General features: G+C 39.8%; 1 protein-coding gene across 2 annotated transcripts in view; it reads right to left on the bottom strand.

Moving 5' to 3' along the window:
- Nucleotides 1-664: 664 nt before the first annotated feature.
- LOC134801466 (dihydropyrimidinase 1) overlaps nt 665-19,845 on the bottom strand; it is an 81,008-nt gene continuing 61,827 nt past the window's right edge. For both annotated transcript variants that reach the window (XM_063774066.1, XM_063774065.1), the window contains exons 5-15: nt 19,628-19,828; nt 17,359-17,460; nt 9,892-9,936; nt 7,885-8,011; nt 6,546-6,654; nt 4,890-5,038; nt 4,152-4,339; nt 3,847-3,931; nt 3,377-3,520; nt 2,644-2,766; nt 665-1,627 (exon numbers count right to left, since the gene is read on the bottom strand). In XM_063774066.1, the coding sequence (XP_063630136.1) occupies nt 1,548-1,627; nt 2,644-2,766; nt 3,377-3,520; nt 3,847-3,931; nt 4,152-4,339; nt 4,890-5,038; nt 6,546-6,654; nt 7,885-8,011; nt 9,892-9,936; nt 17,359-17,460; nt 19,628-19,828 (1,353 nt within the window). In that variant the 3' untranslated portion in view covers nt 665-1,547. The remainder of the gene's footprint in view (nt 1,628-2,643; nt 2,767-3,376; nt 3,521-3,846; nt 3,932-4,151; nt 4,340-4,889; nt 5,039-6,545; nt 6,655-7,884; nt 8,012-9,891; nt 9,937-17,358; nt 17,461-19,627; nt 19,829-19,845) is intronic.

Below are 19,845 nucleotides of genomic sequence, written 5' to 3' on the forward strand. Positions count from 1 at the left end.
GCTCACTATTATGGAAAACATGGAAGAACATAATACCATTGTCACATTGGCGGGTATTAATGTACCTATTGTTAAATACTTTTCGATACAAAACAATGAATATCCATCTAGTCGGGTTATAATTTATAAATCAGTCTATGTTAACTGTCAAAATAGTTGTAATAGATGTCTGCCTTATTATGTTTTAGTAGGTTTTAGTACTCATTACGATTGTGAGTTGACATAAGCAAGTCGTTCTCAAGTCACAATTTAATCCGCTTGTGACTTTTTTTTTCAATTAACTAATCAGAAATAAAAATGCACTGGAAGATTCCATTTTCTTTCATGGACATGTATAAATAAATGTTTAATAATATCAAAAAGTGTTATTAACAGTAGATGAGAAGTGAAGTCAAAAAATAGTGTTTCTAGTTTGACGTCTCATGTACTTAAATATCGCTGTACGGCTCTGTACATTATTCGGTAACTGGTCAAAACTAGTGTTTCACTATCGTACAATACGATCCACTTTAGCTGACAAACTTGACACGATTATTTTTAGAATTCAATACAACTCTTCTATACTTCTATAATTCTTTGATAAATGATGGAAATAACGAATTTATGTCATATATTTGAATGGCACTGAAAAAGTTTAAACAGTTTTATTTATTACCTCAATAAATAAAGCTATGACATCCATTACAAGCTATGTATAAACGTATAAATATTGCGTTAAACATCTGTCATGCTACACTTAACTACCGCTAGCCTAACATCCATCCTTACTAAGCTTTGGGTTGTGACTTACATCGAGATTGGTTCTTAAGTGCAGTGTTCACTTCTCTATTCCTATCTCAGTCTCTCTTAGGGCGGTATACAATCTGTCCAATTCTTTTGTCCAATGTCATTGCGTCTCACTGTGCTGTGCAAAATGTGAGACGCAATACACATTGGACAAATAAATTGGATAGGTGGGAATACCGCCCTTATCATTGATTTATAGGTAGTATCAGTTTCATATTTATACACAATTTGTATAAGTGTATGAAGAGATTTCGAGTGTGTATTTGATCTCATATGATACCTACACAGAGCTCAAGTACAGTACTACAAGTTTTCCATTTGTTTATGCAATTATTCACAAAAATAGAAATAGAGAAATATACACTGAGGGTACTTGCATAGCTTGTGGAAAAACTCAATAACAGTATTGTTTAATCTATTCGATGTTCCTAGGTTTGATGGTAACAATGTTTTGAAAGTAATTTTACATTTTGTTCAAAATTAATCAAATCAAAATCATTTGGTCGGTCATACACAGATATTTCTTGTTTCGAATAATAACTCACAACGCTGATGCTAGTAAAAGTTAAACTACATTATATATTTCACAACCAGATATTAGTAATTTCAAATTACTCTCCAGCATGAATTTGCATCAATCATGCTACCGTTGAGACCCATACGAATTTTAACCCTTTCTCAAGCAATAAAAGTGTTAACGAAGTTTTTCCACAAGCTTCCTTGAGTTACCCATGTGTTTGACCCGTGGACCCTATGGTCCTCTACCACAGTCCCGAGGACTTGCCGCCGGGAGGGTTCCGCACGCGGACTGAAGTCTTCGTGTCCAGCCCTTCGACCTCCTCTGCAATGAACAAAGGTACATGTTACTAAACTTATCAATTTAAATATCTTAAGGTGGCATTTTCTCTCACATTTTGCTTAATGAGAGAGTGAGACGCAATGACATTGGACAAAGAAATTGGACAAGTGGAATACCACCATAACTGACAGAACTATTTGATCTTAAAATAATGTAATAGGGAATATTACGCGAAACTCTGCGTAGGGGGCGCTACAACCACAATCCATCACAATCTGGGGGTCTACCGCGAAACAAGAACATCGAAATTTCGTTATCTAACCTATCATTCTTGCATGTTCGAGCGATAAAGAGGCAGATAACTAAATTTTGATTTAGCGTTTCCGGTAGGCCCTTGTTAACAGACCGCCTTGATGCATCAATGTCATATCTTATTGTCTGTTTTCAAATAACAGTTTAAGAGCCCATCAACGTGATTATTTAAATTTAACGACAGGTATTTAAAAAAGGGGGCCGCTACGTAGGTACTGTATTGTGTATTTAAGTTTAAGTACCTTTTGAATACATCAAACTAGTTTTTATGTTGCTTGATTCGTCAATCTATGCGCCAAAGTTAAAACGGCCGGGATCGATACTCCAGCGCTCTGCCAACTGGGCCACCAAGACCTCACCCATAGCTAGCGAATCTTTCCACCATATGGGTAAAGGGCAAAAAGCGCTGGTGGCCTAGCGGTAAGAGCGTCCGACTTTCAATCCGGAGGGCTCAGGTTCAAACCCCGGCTCGTACCAATGAGTTTTTCGGAACTTATGTACGATATTTACCAGTTGCTTTTCGGTGAAGGAAAACATCGTGAGGTAACCGGACTAATCCCGATAAGGCCTAGTATCCCCTCTGGGTTAGAAGGTCAGATGGCAGTCGCTTTCGTAAAAACTAGTGCCTACGCCAATTCTTGGTATTAGTTGTCAAGCGAACCCCAGGCTCCCATGAGCCGTGGCAAAATGCCGGGATAACGCAAGGAAGAAGAAGATTAAGATTACCCATGTAAAGGGTAACTTACTGCTTATGGAGAAGGAGGAGCTCTGCAGATTCCTCTGTCCGGTCTCGCGCATCTTTCGTCCGGTCGGCGTGCTGCAGCCGGATGACGTCACCGACAACCCCTCCAAATGCTTGTTCAGTGCCTCTGTAAATAAATAAATCATTATACATTTTGAAGACTAAGACTCCACTGTCCGCCTGTCTGTCACCAGACTGTATCGCATGAACCGTGATAGCTAGACAGTTGAAATTTTCACAGATGATGTATTTATGTTGCCGCTATAGCGACGGGGGTTGTTATAACAACAAATACTAAAAAGTACGGAACCCTCGGTGGGCGAGTCAGACTCGCATTCCTCCGGTCTGGTCCGGACTGTCCGGTTTTTGTTTAACGCTGAAATGTTTACTGTGAAACCATTGCTACGTGTGTGCTCCAAACATTTTTGGACAGAAAGAAGTGGAAGTGTGGTGGAAGTTTCCTATGCGCTTAGTCTTCGGTGTTATAATTTATTTTCGTATAATATTAATCTCTGTCGAATGCACCCGAAGCGCTGGACCAAACTAGTGGGTCCCACAGGATGGATCTCGGGGCAGAGGAAGACCAAAACGGAGATGGCGGGACGACCTTGACACATTTTGTAAAGAGTGGCGGGAGCGTGCATCGTATAGGACCAAATGGCAGGAAAGAGGGGAGGCCTTTGCCGAGCAGTGGGACACTTATAAGCTAATAAAAACCATTAAAATAAAGGATTTACCGGGTGTGGGTGTCCCGTTGGTGACGTTGACGTGTCTAGGAGCCACGTCGATGTGCAGCGGCTGCGCGGGCGCGGAGTCGACTTCTTCTTCCCCGCCGTACACGTACGGGGAGTTCACGAGGGTCTTCAAGAACTTGCCGTGACCTGAAATATAAAACAAAGTTTATAAAAAACCGTTTAGGTAGAACCGTCAGTCGTCAATCCCACTAAAAAGGTAATGAACGGAGTTCGAGGTAACGAACAGAGCGGACTGGAGTAAAATAGATTTATATTTCCGCTAACAAAATGTTTCCGGATTGACATTCCACTACCAACGGACTTTGCGTAGCACTTGGGAAATAAGAGCGATATCCATTCAAAACTAACGTGCGACCATTTAGAGGTAACTTTTCGGCCGACGCGATAACCCGTCCTCGGATCTCACAGGGTTAAACGGCCTATTTCTCAAGCCGTGAACTACTAAATCTTACCTTCAACGACCCTGAGCTGGCCGTCGTCCAAACACACTCGCCCGTTCACGATCACGTACTGCGGGCTGCCCACCACGTGCTGGCCCTGAAATTTATTCACACAATTATTAAAGAGAAGATTTTGTTAAACAATATCTTAGGGTGGAATTCCACCTGTCCAATTTCTTTGTCCAATGTGCATTTTGTCTCACATTTTGCTTAATGAGAGAGTGAAACGCAATGCCATTGGACAGATGGAATACCACCCTTATACAGATTTCAACTACTATTCCCCTCATGGGCCGCCAAGCCAAATTGAACCTTACCTCGAATATATTAAAGTCGATGGCATGTTTGTGCGCCGCGGCTGTAATAGTCCTCTCGAGACGCGGGTCCCACACGACAACGTCCGCGTCACTATTCACGGCCACTCGGCCCTTGGCCGGCCACAAGTTGAAGATTTTGGCCGCCGTGGAACTGGTTACGGCTACGAAGCGGCACGGGTCCATTATGCCTGGAAGATTTAATAAAAAACGGTTTGAGAAACTGATTATGCAACATTACAGAAAATTTGGAATTATATCAAAATGGAAATGAGAGATTAACCAAGAGAATATAGTCTGTGTAGCAAAGTATGACAGTAGCAATGTACAGCAAAGTGAAGTAGGGCAACACTCAAAGAGCAGTATTGCGCTAAGAAAAGCAGCAATGTACATGGAACCAAAACATGTAATTATCATAACCTCAAATTTTACAAATATTGACGATCAACGAGCGTGATTGTACATTGTAGGCACCTTGACTTTGCTTAAGTTCATGCACAATCTTATTTAATATATTGGTATTTAATGGTGACAGCACTTATTTCTCTTGAAATCGCAACAATTCAGAATGTAAACAAACAAGATGGCTGTAATGCCCGATCCACATTCCATAGATAAAACACAGATGACACGCGATTTTGGAATTATTTAAAACACTGTTGCTCACCCGCGAAATTTTCCGCCTTTTGCTACTGACAAGATTTGCTTGACCAAGTATATTTCATTGTTTTATTTTGTTACCAGTATTGACAGCCTTCTGCCACAGTATGGCCATGCGGTCCTCGACCCCATTGACCCCGTTGGGGATCTTGGCGAAGTTGCCCTTGCCCAACTCCTTGTCCTTGTCGTGGAAGGTGCAGTTATCGCTGCCGATCAGCTGGAGGTGGTCACTGGGAAATATAGTGGAATTTTATTGTAACAATAGCACAAGGCGGACACGCCATACATCAAAAATCATTTGCGTTTATATGTGTGCGCGGCACGTCTGTACACGCGTCATTGTGTATGTGTAGGTAAGTCGCTTTACTGAGAGGACGCCAGAAGTCCGCCAGATTCATGTCGCGGCCAGTCGCGGGGCGAGGTAATGCGAGTCGGGGCGGGGCGGTGCGTGGCCGTTCTGTATGATAATACTATTACTTATTCTGTGACAATAGGGAATATTACGCGAAACTCTGCGTAGGAAGCGCCACTACCAAGCCGTCACAATCTGGGGGTCTGCCGCGAAACAAGAAAATCGAAATTTCGTTGATCTAACCTCTCTGTCACTCTTGCATATTCGCGCGATAAAGAGGCAGATAACTAAATGTCGATTTTCGCGTTTCCCGGTAGGCCCTTGTTAACAAACCGTCTTGATGCATCAATGTCATATTTCATTGTCTGTGAATTTTTTTGTCAAAAGACAGTTTAAGGCACAGTATGTATAAGTTACTCTATGGTTTACTAGAGGAGGTAGTGCTGCACTCTGGCGGCAGAACATTGCAGTAATACCCCCTATGAAGGAGACATCTTCCTCGCGTTATCCCGGCTTTTTGCCACGGCTCATAGGAGCCTGGGGTCCACTTGGCAACTAATCCGGAGAATTGGCGTTGGCATTAGTTTTTACGAAAGCGACTGCCATCTGACCTTACAACTCAGAGGGGAAACTAGGCCTTGTTGGGATTACTCCGGTTTCCTCATGATGTTTTCCTTCACCGAAAAGCGACTGGTAAATATCAAATGATATTTGGTACATATAAGTTCCGGCAAACTCATTGATACGAGCCGAGGTTTGAACCCGCGACCTCCGGATTGAAAGTCGCACGCTCTTACCGCAAGGCCACCAACGCTTCACAATTAAGGAGACGTCAAATAAATCTAGAGTTACACCAAGAAAAGTCTTCAGCGAGTTTGTTACCCTACGCAGTGCTAGTGTTATTTAAAACGTCAAACTTCTGTGAAATTATGACGTATAAATAACACTTGCCCTGCGTGGGCTATCAAAGCCACTGCAGACTTTTCTTGGTCTAACCAATGATATTATATTAACAGGTACCTAGATAGGTTATACTCATACATAAGAAGTACAAAAATACTTCCGTATTTATTTCTATACCTACGAAGAAAACTGTTATTTTTGATTAATTTTCGCATTCCATTCATCTTCGTCATACTCGTTGTTAAACATGAACGTGTCCCTTTCTCTTGCGGTGAGCGGGAGCTCGTTAGCACGTGCACATTTCTCGCTTGCCCAGGTGCGACTAAAGGCAACTTGTACAATTTGTCACAAGGTAAGCGCTTCAATTTTGGAACGCCTATAACATATCTTGAGTTCTAATAAATCATTGGGTCTAACTCTATTAACTATAAAGTAATGCGTATAGTAGTAATGGAATAAAGTGTTGTTATTCTGATACTGACTCGGCGAGGGCCTCCACGATGGCCTGCGGGGTGGAGGGGTCGGCGCGCAGCGGGGGGGACAGCACGTGCGCGGCGGCGTGCCGGAAGCACGCGTTGCGGTAGTGCGATCCTGCAACATGACGCTTGTTTAATGCTTATTCAAACTTACTATAGTTCGTTTTTTTAGCATTAGAAAGAAGGTAAGCGATCTTGATATGTCTTTTAATTGAAAATCGCTTTTTAAAAATCAGTATCTATTACTTATTAAAGCAGAAGAATATAAATGATCGTATTAGATTCATAATTGTTACATATACATGACGTATGTATTTTTAAAACGTGTTTTTCAATTAAAAGACACATCAAGATTGTTTACCTTTTTTCTAATGCTAAAAAAACCGAACTATAAGATATTATATGTAGCTATACATAGAACCATACTAGCCTGGCAGGGTCGCCATGTAGTGATGATTTTAGTTCACAGCAAAAATGTAAATGATCTGTGCGCCCACTACTGATTGGTATACAAATGGTAATCTCGACATTAAACAATAAATACCCAGTTACCCAAAGACAAGGGCAGACCCATGAACACCTACTCTGCCCTACTACTCTAAGCATGATATTTGTGACTACATAAAGATTTAAAATACAATAACGTCAAACCTAACACAAACCAACTTTTCAAAAACTAGATGACAATTTATGTACATACTGTATTCTTTTCACAAGTACATATGATTAAATTAAAGAAATTTCTACCAAACTAGTCTGGGTGTCTGGCGACCTACGAGCTGGCGCATTTTTTGCACAAATACTCAGCCTCACTGTGCAGAGAGGGAACGCGGCCAGTGTCCTGGGAACAATGCCCCAAGCTAATTTAGGATTAGATTTATGATAATTCTCTAATTGTGCAATAATGTATGAATAAATAAGGTATATCCAATAAATTAAATTGATAGTAAATATCAATCATTTAACTAATTCGAATTTGTTTCAGGGTTCCAAAATGATTGGACGTTTTAAACACTGTTATGTATTTTCTCTGGAAAGAATACAAATCAATATCAGTTGCTCGATCATTTCGAATCTTTCGCTTGATCGTTCTTGTTTTTCTTATAACAAAGAAGACGCAGAACTAGCAGGCGTGGCTCACTCCGCGATTTCGTCGCTTTACAACAGGTAGCTAAAAGTACATCCGTTCCACACCAATTTTGGTGGCTAGCCATAAGCCGCGCGTGGCGCTGTCGCCACCTAGCGGCCATATCTGTCCTGATCGTAACAGACGCGTTTTGTTAGAGAGTGAGTCTTCTGTACCTAGTACTATTATTAATTCTGTGGAACTAGTTAAAAGACTCACCGTCAGTGCCGACGGTGGCCGCCAGGGTCTCTCCGTACAAAGGCTGGCGCTGGCGAGCGCGGGCCTGCTGTAGCGCTCTTACAGCGCTTTTAGACATCATGTGCACGATGTATAGCGGCGAGTTGGCCTGTCAAGGATAAGAATTTCATTTATTCATGGCAAACTAAAACTACATTTCATACAAACGTATTACAAAATAGTAGATTGTACAACAAGGGCATAAAGTGACCTATTTTTACCCGAAGCAATTTTAAAATAGTAGATGAGGGTAAAAATGGACATGTATGCCCTTGTTGTACACTCTGCTTTTCACTTCGATTGCGAGGAAAATATACAAAAAATCAAATATTTTAGGTTATTTTAACGTATTTATTCAAGACTAAAGAAAATTGTTCTTGGGCCGGTCGGAGGCGCGGGGCACGCCGATCGGGAGAGCGCCGGTCGGGGGCGCGCCGGCAGGGCTGGCAGTTTGTATGGCAGAATTTGGACTTTATTGCTAAGTCAATAAGGGTCGTAATAGATGATTTTACTTTATGCTCTAGATCATAAAATGCGATTTTATGTCGTCTACGCACGACATAAAGGTGCACTTTTTGAGCATGAGAAGTGAAAAGTATATTTAAAGCATAATAGTAGTTTGTGTTACAAGGGATCAAATTGATATTCCGTCAAGGGCGTACATTGAATTCTGAATGAAGCGATGGATTCTTCAAGTGTTAACGCCCAAGACAAAATAATTTTGATACCGTGTGACACATACTGCTTTTCACATCAACTATGAGGAAAATAAAAAAAATTTAGTGTTGACACAATCTGATGCTTATACAGATAAAAAATAATGTGCAAAAAAGTGTAAAAAGAAAAGTGCCACTTTGATCCCTCCTAGCAGGGAGGAAAAGTGCCAATTTGATCCCTCCTAGCAGGGAAGAAAAAGCTGTTTTCTGAATAGGAGGTGTGAAAAGTATATAGTTTACCACGAAATGGTCTCGCCTCAGCATAATGCTAGCCCGAAAGTCAGCGCTGGTCTTCCGGCGAGACCATTTGTGGGCCACGATCGCAACCGTACGACACGGCCTTATCAATAATCTGAACGCGTCCACTTTGCGCTTTGTCAATTTTAAATGTTTAGCTTCTAAGGCAGAAAAAATAGTAATTATAGTCTGTCAAGCCATTTCCGTCAGTAGAAACGGCAAATTTAAATAATGTAGGCACGGGTTATCGTCCCATAGATAATTTGAATTTCGCGCCTTTTTCTACTGACAAAGTTGTTTGACCGGCTATAGTAGTTAAATTAGCGCCTCATCGTTAACCGTTTCGGAATGTCTGAAGATTGATATTGGATGGGGTCACACGTCCCTTTTCTGGCATTATAGAGTGAATTGCAAAAAATGTGTACATAGTTAAGCACCTGTAATTAGTCTAAACTTAATTGATTCCATTGTGTTATGACAGTTAAGCCATTTCTATTTAAGTTAGATGCATGAAAGTGTGTTAGCGTATGCTATAGACTTATATGTGTACGAATTAAGTACAATAAATACAATACAATTTACATAGTTAATTTTCCTTAACTGCGCTTAACTACGTACATATTTTTTGCAATTTCCTCAATTAGGAAATGGTAAATATTCAAATTCCGCCGAATACGCCTCTTTTACGCCAATGTCTGTCTGTCTGCATCGTAGCTCTCCAACGGATGGATCGATTTCAATGCGGATTGTTTACGTGAAAGCGAATTTCCTTACAATCAAGGTGGTTTTCCATCTGTCCAATTTCTTTGTCCAATGTGTATTTTGTCTCACATTTTGCTTAATGAGAGAGTGAGTCACACTGACATTGGACAAAGAATGATAGAAATCGATCCAGCAGTTTAAAGAGTAACTCTAGTAGTAGTAACTCTATTCCAAAATTATGTAAGGCATTTTTGGCATGAATTTGATTTTTTGGCATACAGCGTAGAGAGAGAGAGAGTTATTTAAACATTTTAATTTAATAGTTATTAATTACCTGGTTGGCGATAACGCAGGCGCGATTGACCGCCTCCCCTTCCACCTGAAACAAAAAATATATCAACATCACAATAAGAATGAAATAAATGATAACATCTACTTCTATCTATAATATCTATATGATTATATGTTCGCGATAAAGGTACTGAAGAACTGCTAAACGGATTTTCAGTTCGATCAGCTTCAAAATTCCGGTGTATTGTGTCAAGAATGGGTTCTTGTGAATTTCAAGTAATTACTTTTTCAAAATAGGGGCTATTACTGCAATGTTCTGCCGCCAGAGTGCAGCACTAAGCTAGCTAGTCGGTAAACCATAGAGTAACTTATACATTGTGTGCCTTAAACTGTTTTTTGACAAATTTTCACAGACAATAAAATATGACTTGCATCAAGGCGGGTTGTTAACAAGGGCCTACCGGGAAAAGCGAAAATCGAAATTTAGTTATCTGCCTCTTTATCGCTCGCATATGCAAGAGTGATAGAGAGGTAAGATAACGAAATTTCGTTTTCTTGTTTCGCGGTAGACCCCCAGATTGTGATGGAAAGTGGTAGTGGCGCCCCCTACGCAGAGTTTTGGGTAATATTCCCTATTACCACGTTGCGATAGTTATGCCGAAATAATGTTCAGTTGTATGCCAGAGAGACCGTGCCATCTCGTGACCTGGGCTATATTTAACCGCGAAAATCGAAGTTCGCAAATTGCGGGCATTTTTCTCTGTCACTCTAATTCCGCCTTCATTGGAGTAAAAGAGAAAGATCCCCGCAATTTGCGAATTTCGGTTTTCGCGGTAGCCCCTCTGAATCGAAAGCGAAAACAATTCACGCTTCTAAGCAGGTGCTGCCCCCTACACTTCACTCTCCCTCTATTTCGCATAGTAGGGTCTGCCATCTAGTGGCTTAAATCTAAAAACCGGCCAAGTGCGAATCGGACTCGTGCACGAAGGGTTCCGTACCATTACGTATAAAAACCAGCAAAAAAATTCACGTTTGTTGTATGTTATTATATTCTGTTTTTAGTATTTGTTGTTATATTATAGCGGCAATAGAAATAGGGTATTTAACTGTATTTAAAATAAATTGTTTCACACCATGCATGAAATAAAGCACCAGATAATTATTAGAATAACATAGACAGCAGTTATTTTGAAACACAAGTTCTATTTAATAAATCGGATATAAATATAAAAAGTATGTGAGTTGACCGTGACGTCGTTGTGTAATGTTTCATATGAATTCCATATTAGCAAATCGTTTTGACAGTTCTAAAACAGAAACTGATTTGACTAGTAGGAGAATACAACTAGCTATCACGGTTCATGAGATGGTGACAGACAGCCAGACGGACGGACGCGGACAGACGGACAGCGGAATCTTAGTAATAGGGTCCCGTTTTACCCTTTGGGTACGGAACCCTATAAATGGAAACTTGACATAATGCTTCACGCCAATGAATAGGAGGCTTGTGTGCTGCCATCTACAGTCATAGACATAGAGAAAAAAAATATAGACTATTAGGAATCCTCTAGACCGAGTTTAGAGCAATTATTTCATGCAACCGATGATGTCATGTGTAATAACATGGACCATAGCATATTGTGACCTATTTAATTAGTTTAATTTCTTTTTTAAATCATTTATTTACATACAATATATATACAGTGGTACTACTAAACGAAATTAATAACTAGCTTAAATCTAAAATAGGCCCTTGAGGCATTAGTTTAATTACCCAAAATAATAAATATAAGACAGTCAAACAAGTTTGTCAGTAGAAAAAGGCAAGAAATTTAAACCTTTTTTGGGATGCGAACATTTTTTTTAAATTTACCGCTCTTCTCTACTGACGGAAATAGCTTGACAAATTATAGATAGTTATATAATGTATGAATGTTTAAATATCTTACTTTTTTTACGTATAATATGTTGCCACGCCCTTGTAGGGCCCATGCTGTACCGAATTAAACTTAAACACCTGTATAAACACCATGGATTGCATCGAATAAATGATTATGATTATGATGCCAAAAATGCGGGGGTGCGCGGGACGAGGTGAGCGAAGTCCCGTGCCGTGATTGGTCCGTTCAAAGACACGGACGTCACACAAAGACACTTTCGACTCGAACATGGAGTAAAATTACCGTATGCGTGGCAGAGGGGGTAGCGCGACTATGCTCAGTCTGGAGGATGTTTTGTCTGTGTCTACAGTTCATGTACGCTCCCTATAAGGACTCGTCTATTACGGTGGTATTCCACCTGTTCCTTATCTTACAAGGAAGGGCACCCAACTGTCCGGCTCCGATTTGATTTATTTTTATATATGTTATAGAGTAGGTAGTCTAAAATAACAGACACGAATTTTTTTTAGCTGCTCAATATCAACCTTATTCTGGCCTCCAAAGTACTGAAAAGCAATTTGCTTGAACAAAACTCTCTACAGAAATTAGAGGGTTTTGTCACTTTTCAGTACTTTGGAGGCCAATTCCTCCAATAAGGTTGAGATTGAGCAGCTAAAAAAATACGTGTCTGTTATTTTAGACTACTCTATAACATATATCAAAATAAATCAAATCGGAGCCGGACAGTTGGGTTCCCTTCCTTTTTAGTCCAATGTTATTGCGTCTCACTCTCCCATTATGCAAAATGTGTAATGCCTCATTTACATTCAGCCCCTGCCGCTGCCCCTCATCCTGCCGGCAATAATGCCCTAAATACTGCTGCAGCAGGATCGAGAGGAGTGTGTGTTTACATACTGCCCTACCACTCACTTCGCTTTCAACTTTCGGCAATGGCAGACGTCGAAATAATTACAGCGGCCGCGCTGTGTCTTTTTGCTTAAGTTCGATATTTAAAAAGATATTGAATACAAAAAAAGAAAGTTCGTCGTAGACGATGGTGGTTGATTATGTTTACGCTTTTTACGCGCCTCAGGCAGGACTATCTGTCATTTTTAGTATGCAAATTGACATATAAATGTTAATGTTTTTCATTTTGCCACTCGACGTCATCTTCCCGCATAACACAGAGAACTTCCCTTTAGGTGGGTCCACACTTGTGACAATTTACCGAACATTATCCCGTGACCGTATAAGAAACACGTGTCAGTACCATTAATGTGGACGTCTTTTTGTTACGCGAATAATTGTCACAAGTTACAGCTACGATTCAATCCATTCCGAACACTGGAAGAAACTACTGAACACAGAATAAACGGCAGGACAATGTATGGAGTTACGATGTACTAGCCGGGGCCAGTGTGGACGCTGGTCTGTGTACTGTCACGCATCTAAAGTCACGTGCTACGAGCCGATCCATCGAGAGTCGGTCAAAAATCGTCAAAAATCGATGACGTAATTTATGGACAGCCCCTATGTTGCATGCCTTTAATACTGAATTGTAAATATACGGATGCAGGAAGTTAGGAAAACGCCTCGCTAATGTGGTTTTTACGAGTACGATGGGCGTAGGAATTCTAAAGACTCGATTACGGATTAGGGTAATATATTCTTCAGAGTTTATAGTTAGGCCAATATACTGGGCAGATGGAATACCAACCTATATTATACATCACATTTTTAGCTAATAATATTACATACAAAATAGCCAGAGAGGCTCGCGGGCCGCAAGTGAGAGGTCCGCGGGCCGCATGCATAATATTGACAAACGACAATGTCTGATAAAGTCATAAATATAAACAAAGTGCGGCCCGCGTCAACTTCGGTAGCTACTATGTGGCCCTTGGCTGCTAAAAGGTTGCCAACTGCTGATCTATATGATTATATGTTCGCGATAAGTATATCCGTTTATTATTATCATCCGTTTATTATTAGCAGTTCTTCAGTAGAAGAACTGCTAAGGGGTTGTGCACAAATCACGCGAGGTGTTTTCGGCTACTTTTTGACCCCTCCCTCCCCCTTGGTGATATTTGGTGAGGTTTTTGGCTACCCCTCCACCCTCACACATCCTCACGTGTATTTTTTTGAATTTTTTTCATTCGACCTAATAGGGTATTTTCCTACTAGTCAAATCAGTTACTTTTTTAGAGCTGTCAAAACGATTTTCTAATATGGAATTTATATGAAACATTACATCGCGACGTCACGGTCAAGCCTACTTTTTATACTTCTATCCGATTCATTAAATAGAACCTGTGTTTAAAAATAACTCCTATCTGTGTTTTTCTAATAATTATCTGGTGCTTTATTTCATGCATTGTGTAAAATAATTTATTTTAAATACAGTATAATACCCTATTTTAAGATAAATAGTATTGTATATAGAAAATCTTGTTTATTTTTCTATTTTCGTTAAATAGACTCGCTATTTTGAAGTGCAGAGTGAAGATTTATGTTTAACGAAACCGAGAAAAAGTATCTACTTATGTGGTAGGTTTTATTTCTTAGTTCCGTTCACTGTAGAAAAATACACGCGAGATTTCCTTATACCCCCCCTCCCCCAACGTGATCTATCGTGATTTTTTTCGTGACCCCCCCTCCCCCTACCGAACCTCACGTGATTTGTGCACAAGCCCTAAACGGATTTAAATGCGATTTACAGCTATCAATAGTGATTCTTGAGGAAGGTTTAGGTGTATAATTTGTTATGGTTTACGGCCTGGCCACGACATTGCGCGACTGGCTTCGGCTAAAGGTTGTCACAATACGTGGGAACGAAAGGTCGCTGTGTCTCGCTCCAACCTATGGTTGTCGCCTTAGCCGAAGCCAGTCGCGCAATGTCGTGGCCACCGCGTTACCCGTGTGAAACTGGGGCGGGTGGCTATCGTATTGTATTGTATAAATGCAAAAGTATAAACTCTGTTTATTATTTAAGTTACAATTGGAGTTTTCTATCACCGATTGTCATCTTGGTTAAGGGTATTCCACCTGTCTAATTTCTTGGTCCAATGTCATTGCGTCTCACTCTTTCATTAAGCAAAATGTGAGACACAAATACACAATGGACCCAGCAATTGGCCAGGTGGAATACCACCCTAAGCCATCAGACCGCATTACTACTCTGGCTACTTGTACTGCTAACTCGAGTTGTCATTATAGCCCAATAGATGTCGTTGTACCGACGCGCAACTAGCTAACGGAGTTTTGTTCCATACAGCACATACTTTCCAGTACAACTTGGAATAGTTACAGTCATATTTTCTATTATGACTGCTCTCTCAAATATTAAATAGCAATTTTTGAATGGATGTCTTTTCTGACGTCTTCAGAAATTAGCTAAAAATATGATGTATAATCACAGAATAAATAATAGTACAGAAGACTCACTCTCTAACAAAACGCGTCTGTTACGATTTACGATCAGGACAGATACGGCCGCTAGGTGGCGACAGCGCCACGCGCTTATGTCTAGCCACCAAAATTGGTGTGGAACGGATGTACTTTTAGCTACCGGTAGCAAAGCGACGAAATCGCGGAGTGAGCCACGCCTGGTATAATATAGGTTGGTATTCCATCTGCCCAGTATATTGTATATGTCTAAGGTTTGCATAGATGGCGCCAGCGTAGGTAATCCCTGTCTCGAGTTGTTCTATGAAATTAAGCTTTAAAAGGCTACGTAGCTTGCAACTATAAAAAAATAATAAGAGGTGTAAGGATTTAGGTAATATAATATGCGTTCCTAACGGACCAATACGATTTTGCGGCGCTCGCCATTGAAACACTGGGCCCATGGTCGACCGACACCAAACAGTTAATAAAGGAAGTGTCGGCCAGATTAATAGGTGTCTCGGGCGATCACAGGGCGGGCTCCTCCTTGGCTCAAAGATTAAGGGTCGGTTGCACCAAACTGTTCGTATTGTTAAAGAGTTCGCAAAATTTTTATGTATGGAAAGTTTCATAGTAAAGCGCCGGGGCGCGCCGGCTGACGTTGATCAGTCTGTCAAATGTGGTTGGTGCAACTGGCCCTAAGTCTGGCGGTTCAAAGGGGCAACGCCGCCAGCATTCTAGGTTCCATTCCAGAAGAGAAGCTTTGGAGAGATATTTTATATTTAATTTTAGTTGTTAGTTTTAGGTTTTATGTAAGTATTGTTCTAAAACGGGATGTCAAGTAGCAGTAATAGATATTAAATAAAGGCTACAAATATAATGACCACCAAAAAATACTTTGGTACCCTAAATAAAAAAATCATGCTTACCAAAAAAAAATACTGAACACCAAAAAAAAGAGGCCTAAAAATACAAAAGTACCACCACTTTAATTACGACTGCACTTCAAATTGTATTCAAATACCAAATATATTGAATGATCACCAAAAATCATTAATGATCACCAAATCTTGAAGACCAAATTAATGCGATATTTTCACCTAAATAAACCACTATGATTACCAAAAAATTTATACATATTACCAAATAAAGTAAACTGATGCCAAAATTACTAGCCCCTCCCGCTCAACCCCCCGTAGCCCGCACCGCATACCTACCTAACCTAATCTACTTTTCTAGTAGCATTTCGTTATGCTACTAGAAAAGTAAGTTAAACTGCTATCAGTTAAGTGGATTAGGTTAGGTTAGCACTGCGACCCTTACAGAAACGAAATGGTACTAGAAAAGTAGGTTAGGTTAAGTTTCAATTGCTACCCATACAGATACGAAACGCTACTAGAAAAGTGGGTTAGGTTAGGTTTGAACTGCGACCCTTACAGAAAAGAAATGCTACTAGAAAAGTGCGTTAGGTTAGGTTTGAACTGCGACCCATACAGAAACGAAATGCTACTAGAAAAGTGGGTTAGGTTAGGTTTGAACTGCGACCCTTGCAGAAAAGAAATGCTACTAGAAAAGTGGGTTAGGTTAGGTTTGAACTGCGACCCTTACAGAAACAAAATGCTACTAGAAAAGTGGGTTAGGTTAGGTTAGAACTGCGACTGTTACAGAAATAAAATGCTACTAGAAAAAGGTGACGAAGTGGATTAATTAATTTAATAGGATAACGATATATTAAATGATTGCACATTTTTAATTAAAATGTGGTTACAATTTTGTGATCATTTACTATTTTTGCGTTTACAATGATTATTTTGGAGCCATTTGCTTTAATAGGATAGCAAGATTTAAAAATTTGGTTATCATTTTACATTAAAATGGAGTTCTAATTTTGGTGGTCATTTACTATTTTTGGGTTTACAATGATTATTTTGGTGTCATTTTCTTTAATAGGATAGCAAGATGTAAAAATTTGGTTATCATTTCACATTAAAATGGGGATTGAAATTTGGTAATCATTGACTATTTTTGGGTTAATAATGATTATTTTGGTGTCATTTCCTTTAAAAGGATAGTAAAATGTAATAAAATTGGTAATCATTTCACATTAAAATGGTGTTATAATTTTGGTGATCATTCATGATTTTAGGGTGGTAAAATAGATTTTTTTGGTATTAAATTTTACTAAATCTGGTGATCAGTTAAATAGCAGCCTTAAATAAATGATGTAATATGAATAATATCCTAACCTCTTCATCTCTGGATCGCTCGTGCCCCTCTGGGCCGGTGACGCCGGCCGCTAGAAGCTTCTCCGTGTTGCGAGCTATGATGTGTCCATTCTCTGCGTGCACCTGAAAAAGAAACAAAATATTCATTTTCACCACACCAGCTCGGAAAGGCTTACTTTGCACTTTAAAAACTGATAGCAAAGTTGCATTTTATTCACATGTGAGGCAAAGTAATCAAATGCAAATTTTGAGTTGGTTTCTTATGTTTGCTGGTAGAAATGACTTTTAAATGATGATTTTGGATGATAAATTTTTAATTACATTCATTTGGATTTGATTTGGTTTGATTTTGTTTGATATTTTACATTTAATATTTGCTTCAGGTTGGTGTGGTGAAAAATTTTGTGTTTCACTCGGGGGCAAATTTTGTTTAACCCTTGTGCTTTGAAACCCTCGCAACGCTCAAGATTCCATTTTTCGAACCACTCGCTATGCTCGTGGTTCAATTTTGGAATCTTTCGCTTGCTCGGGTATCAATATTAGCACGAGCAGTTAAACAACAACTTTGCCCCCTTGTAAAACAAATAACAATTATTTCATGCGAAAAAACATGGATATAAAGGTGTTATATAAGGTCTGGTACATGGTCACACTGCAAGGGCGTAAATACTGTCTTAAAAACTAGTTATAAACTAAAAAGTTTATTTATACAAAACAAGATATGGTTAAATTGGTATTTGGTAGCTGTAGTGGAAATATAATAATAATCAATTGGTAATAGACATAGCCTCGTGCCGCCCAATGTACATTAGAATGTACACTCAGTTTCGATGGAATGTCAACCTTAATTAAAAAGAAAGTAGCTAGCATTTCATTTGTCTCGTAAAATTTTCGAACAAATGAAAATGAACCCAATTGAAAATACAACAAGATTCTAATTTCCTTGGCTATAATTTTGTATGGTGGGCGGCACGAGGATAAAACATTGGTGATTTACCGTAATTATAATTATCGTCAAGAAATTATTATAGTAAATTAGAAAATTATAATGATAATAATTAAATAGTAAAAAATAGTTAAATGTCAAATCGTTACAGTTAGAATTAGTTAAATTGTCATCAAAATATTCAGTAATGGTATTAACATTTTGAAACAAGTGTTTAGACGAGAAGGTAGAGTCTAGTTCTTCGTTTCTAAGTGCGTCTGGTAATTTATTGAAAAATTTCATTGCCATGATATATGTGCTTAAATCTACCCTTCTTAAGCCATTTGAGGTTAGATTTTGTTTACTTTTATTTGAATACCTAAAGATACAGAGAATATTTATTTGTAAATAAAGGTTTGATGGTTGCCTAAATTTGTTGCTAGATGTCGCTGTTCTGTCTTACAACTAGCTAACGAAGTTACGTTCCATATTGTATTTGTATTACTAGTGTAATATGGCAATGTATTACAGGTGTCATATGACAATTAGCCACTTTCAGTGTTTAACGGTTTACCGTAACATAAACGCATATTGCTCGTGTCAGCGACCACCTGTATATAATGTTCGCCAAATAGCCAACGTATGACGGCAGGGTCGCCATGATAAAGATAAAAAATAGTTTATTCAAGTAGGCATATTACAATGCGCTCATGAACGCCAAATAAAGCTATACCGGCTCCAACCCTACAACTCTGCCTCGAGAAGATTTAAATCTCCTCTCAATTGGAGGAGGGTATCCCAATATGGGATGGGATGTTAAGACTTTTAGCTACAATAACTATAAATAGAAGATACCTGTGGCAAAGCCTTGAGTTCAGCACATGCCTCGACAGCGCACATGAGATTATAGTCGTCCAGCATCCAGGCGTCCTTGTACGACATGAACATCTTGAAGCAGTTGACGCCGAAGTCCTCGGAGACCAGCTTCTCCAACTCCTTGCGGACGCAAGGCATCCACCAGGTGACGTAAGTAAAGACAGATGCCTGGGGCAAACTTCATAGCCTCAATAGGTAACGTTTGACAGCAGGGTCGCCATGTAAGGACTCATAAAGCTACAATAACTATAAATAGAAGATACCTGGGGCAAAGCCTTGAGTTCAGCACACGCCTCGACAGCGCACATTAGATTATAGTCGTCCAGCATCCAGGCGTCCTTGTACGCCATGAACATCTTGAAGGAGTGACGCCGAAGTCCTCTGAGACCAGCTTCTCCATCTCTTTGCGGACGGAGGGGGACCACCAGCTCACGCAAGTAAGGCGTATCACGGTAGGATGTCCTTGTAAATAGCTGATGTAGACAGTACCTGGGGCAAAGCCTTGAGTTCAGCACACGCCTCAACAGCGCACATGAGATTATAGTCGTCCAGCATCCAGGCGTCCTTGTACGCCATGAACATCTTGAAGGAGTTGACGCCGAAGTCCTCGGAGACCAGCTTCTCCATTTCTTTGCGGACGGAGGGAGACCACCAGGTCACGCCGACGTGGAGGCCGTAGTCGCAGCACACCTGGAATGGTAAGGTTT

The sequence above is a fragment of the Cydia splendana genome, chromosome 22, assembly GCF_910591565.1.
Source record: "Cydia splendana chromosome 22, ilCydSple1.2, whole genome shotgun sequence".
Lineage (NCBI taxonomy): Eukaryota > Metazoa > Arthropoda > Insecta > Lepidoptera > Tortricidae > Cydia > Cydia splendana.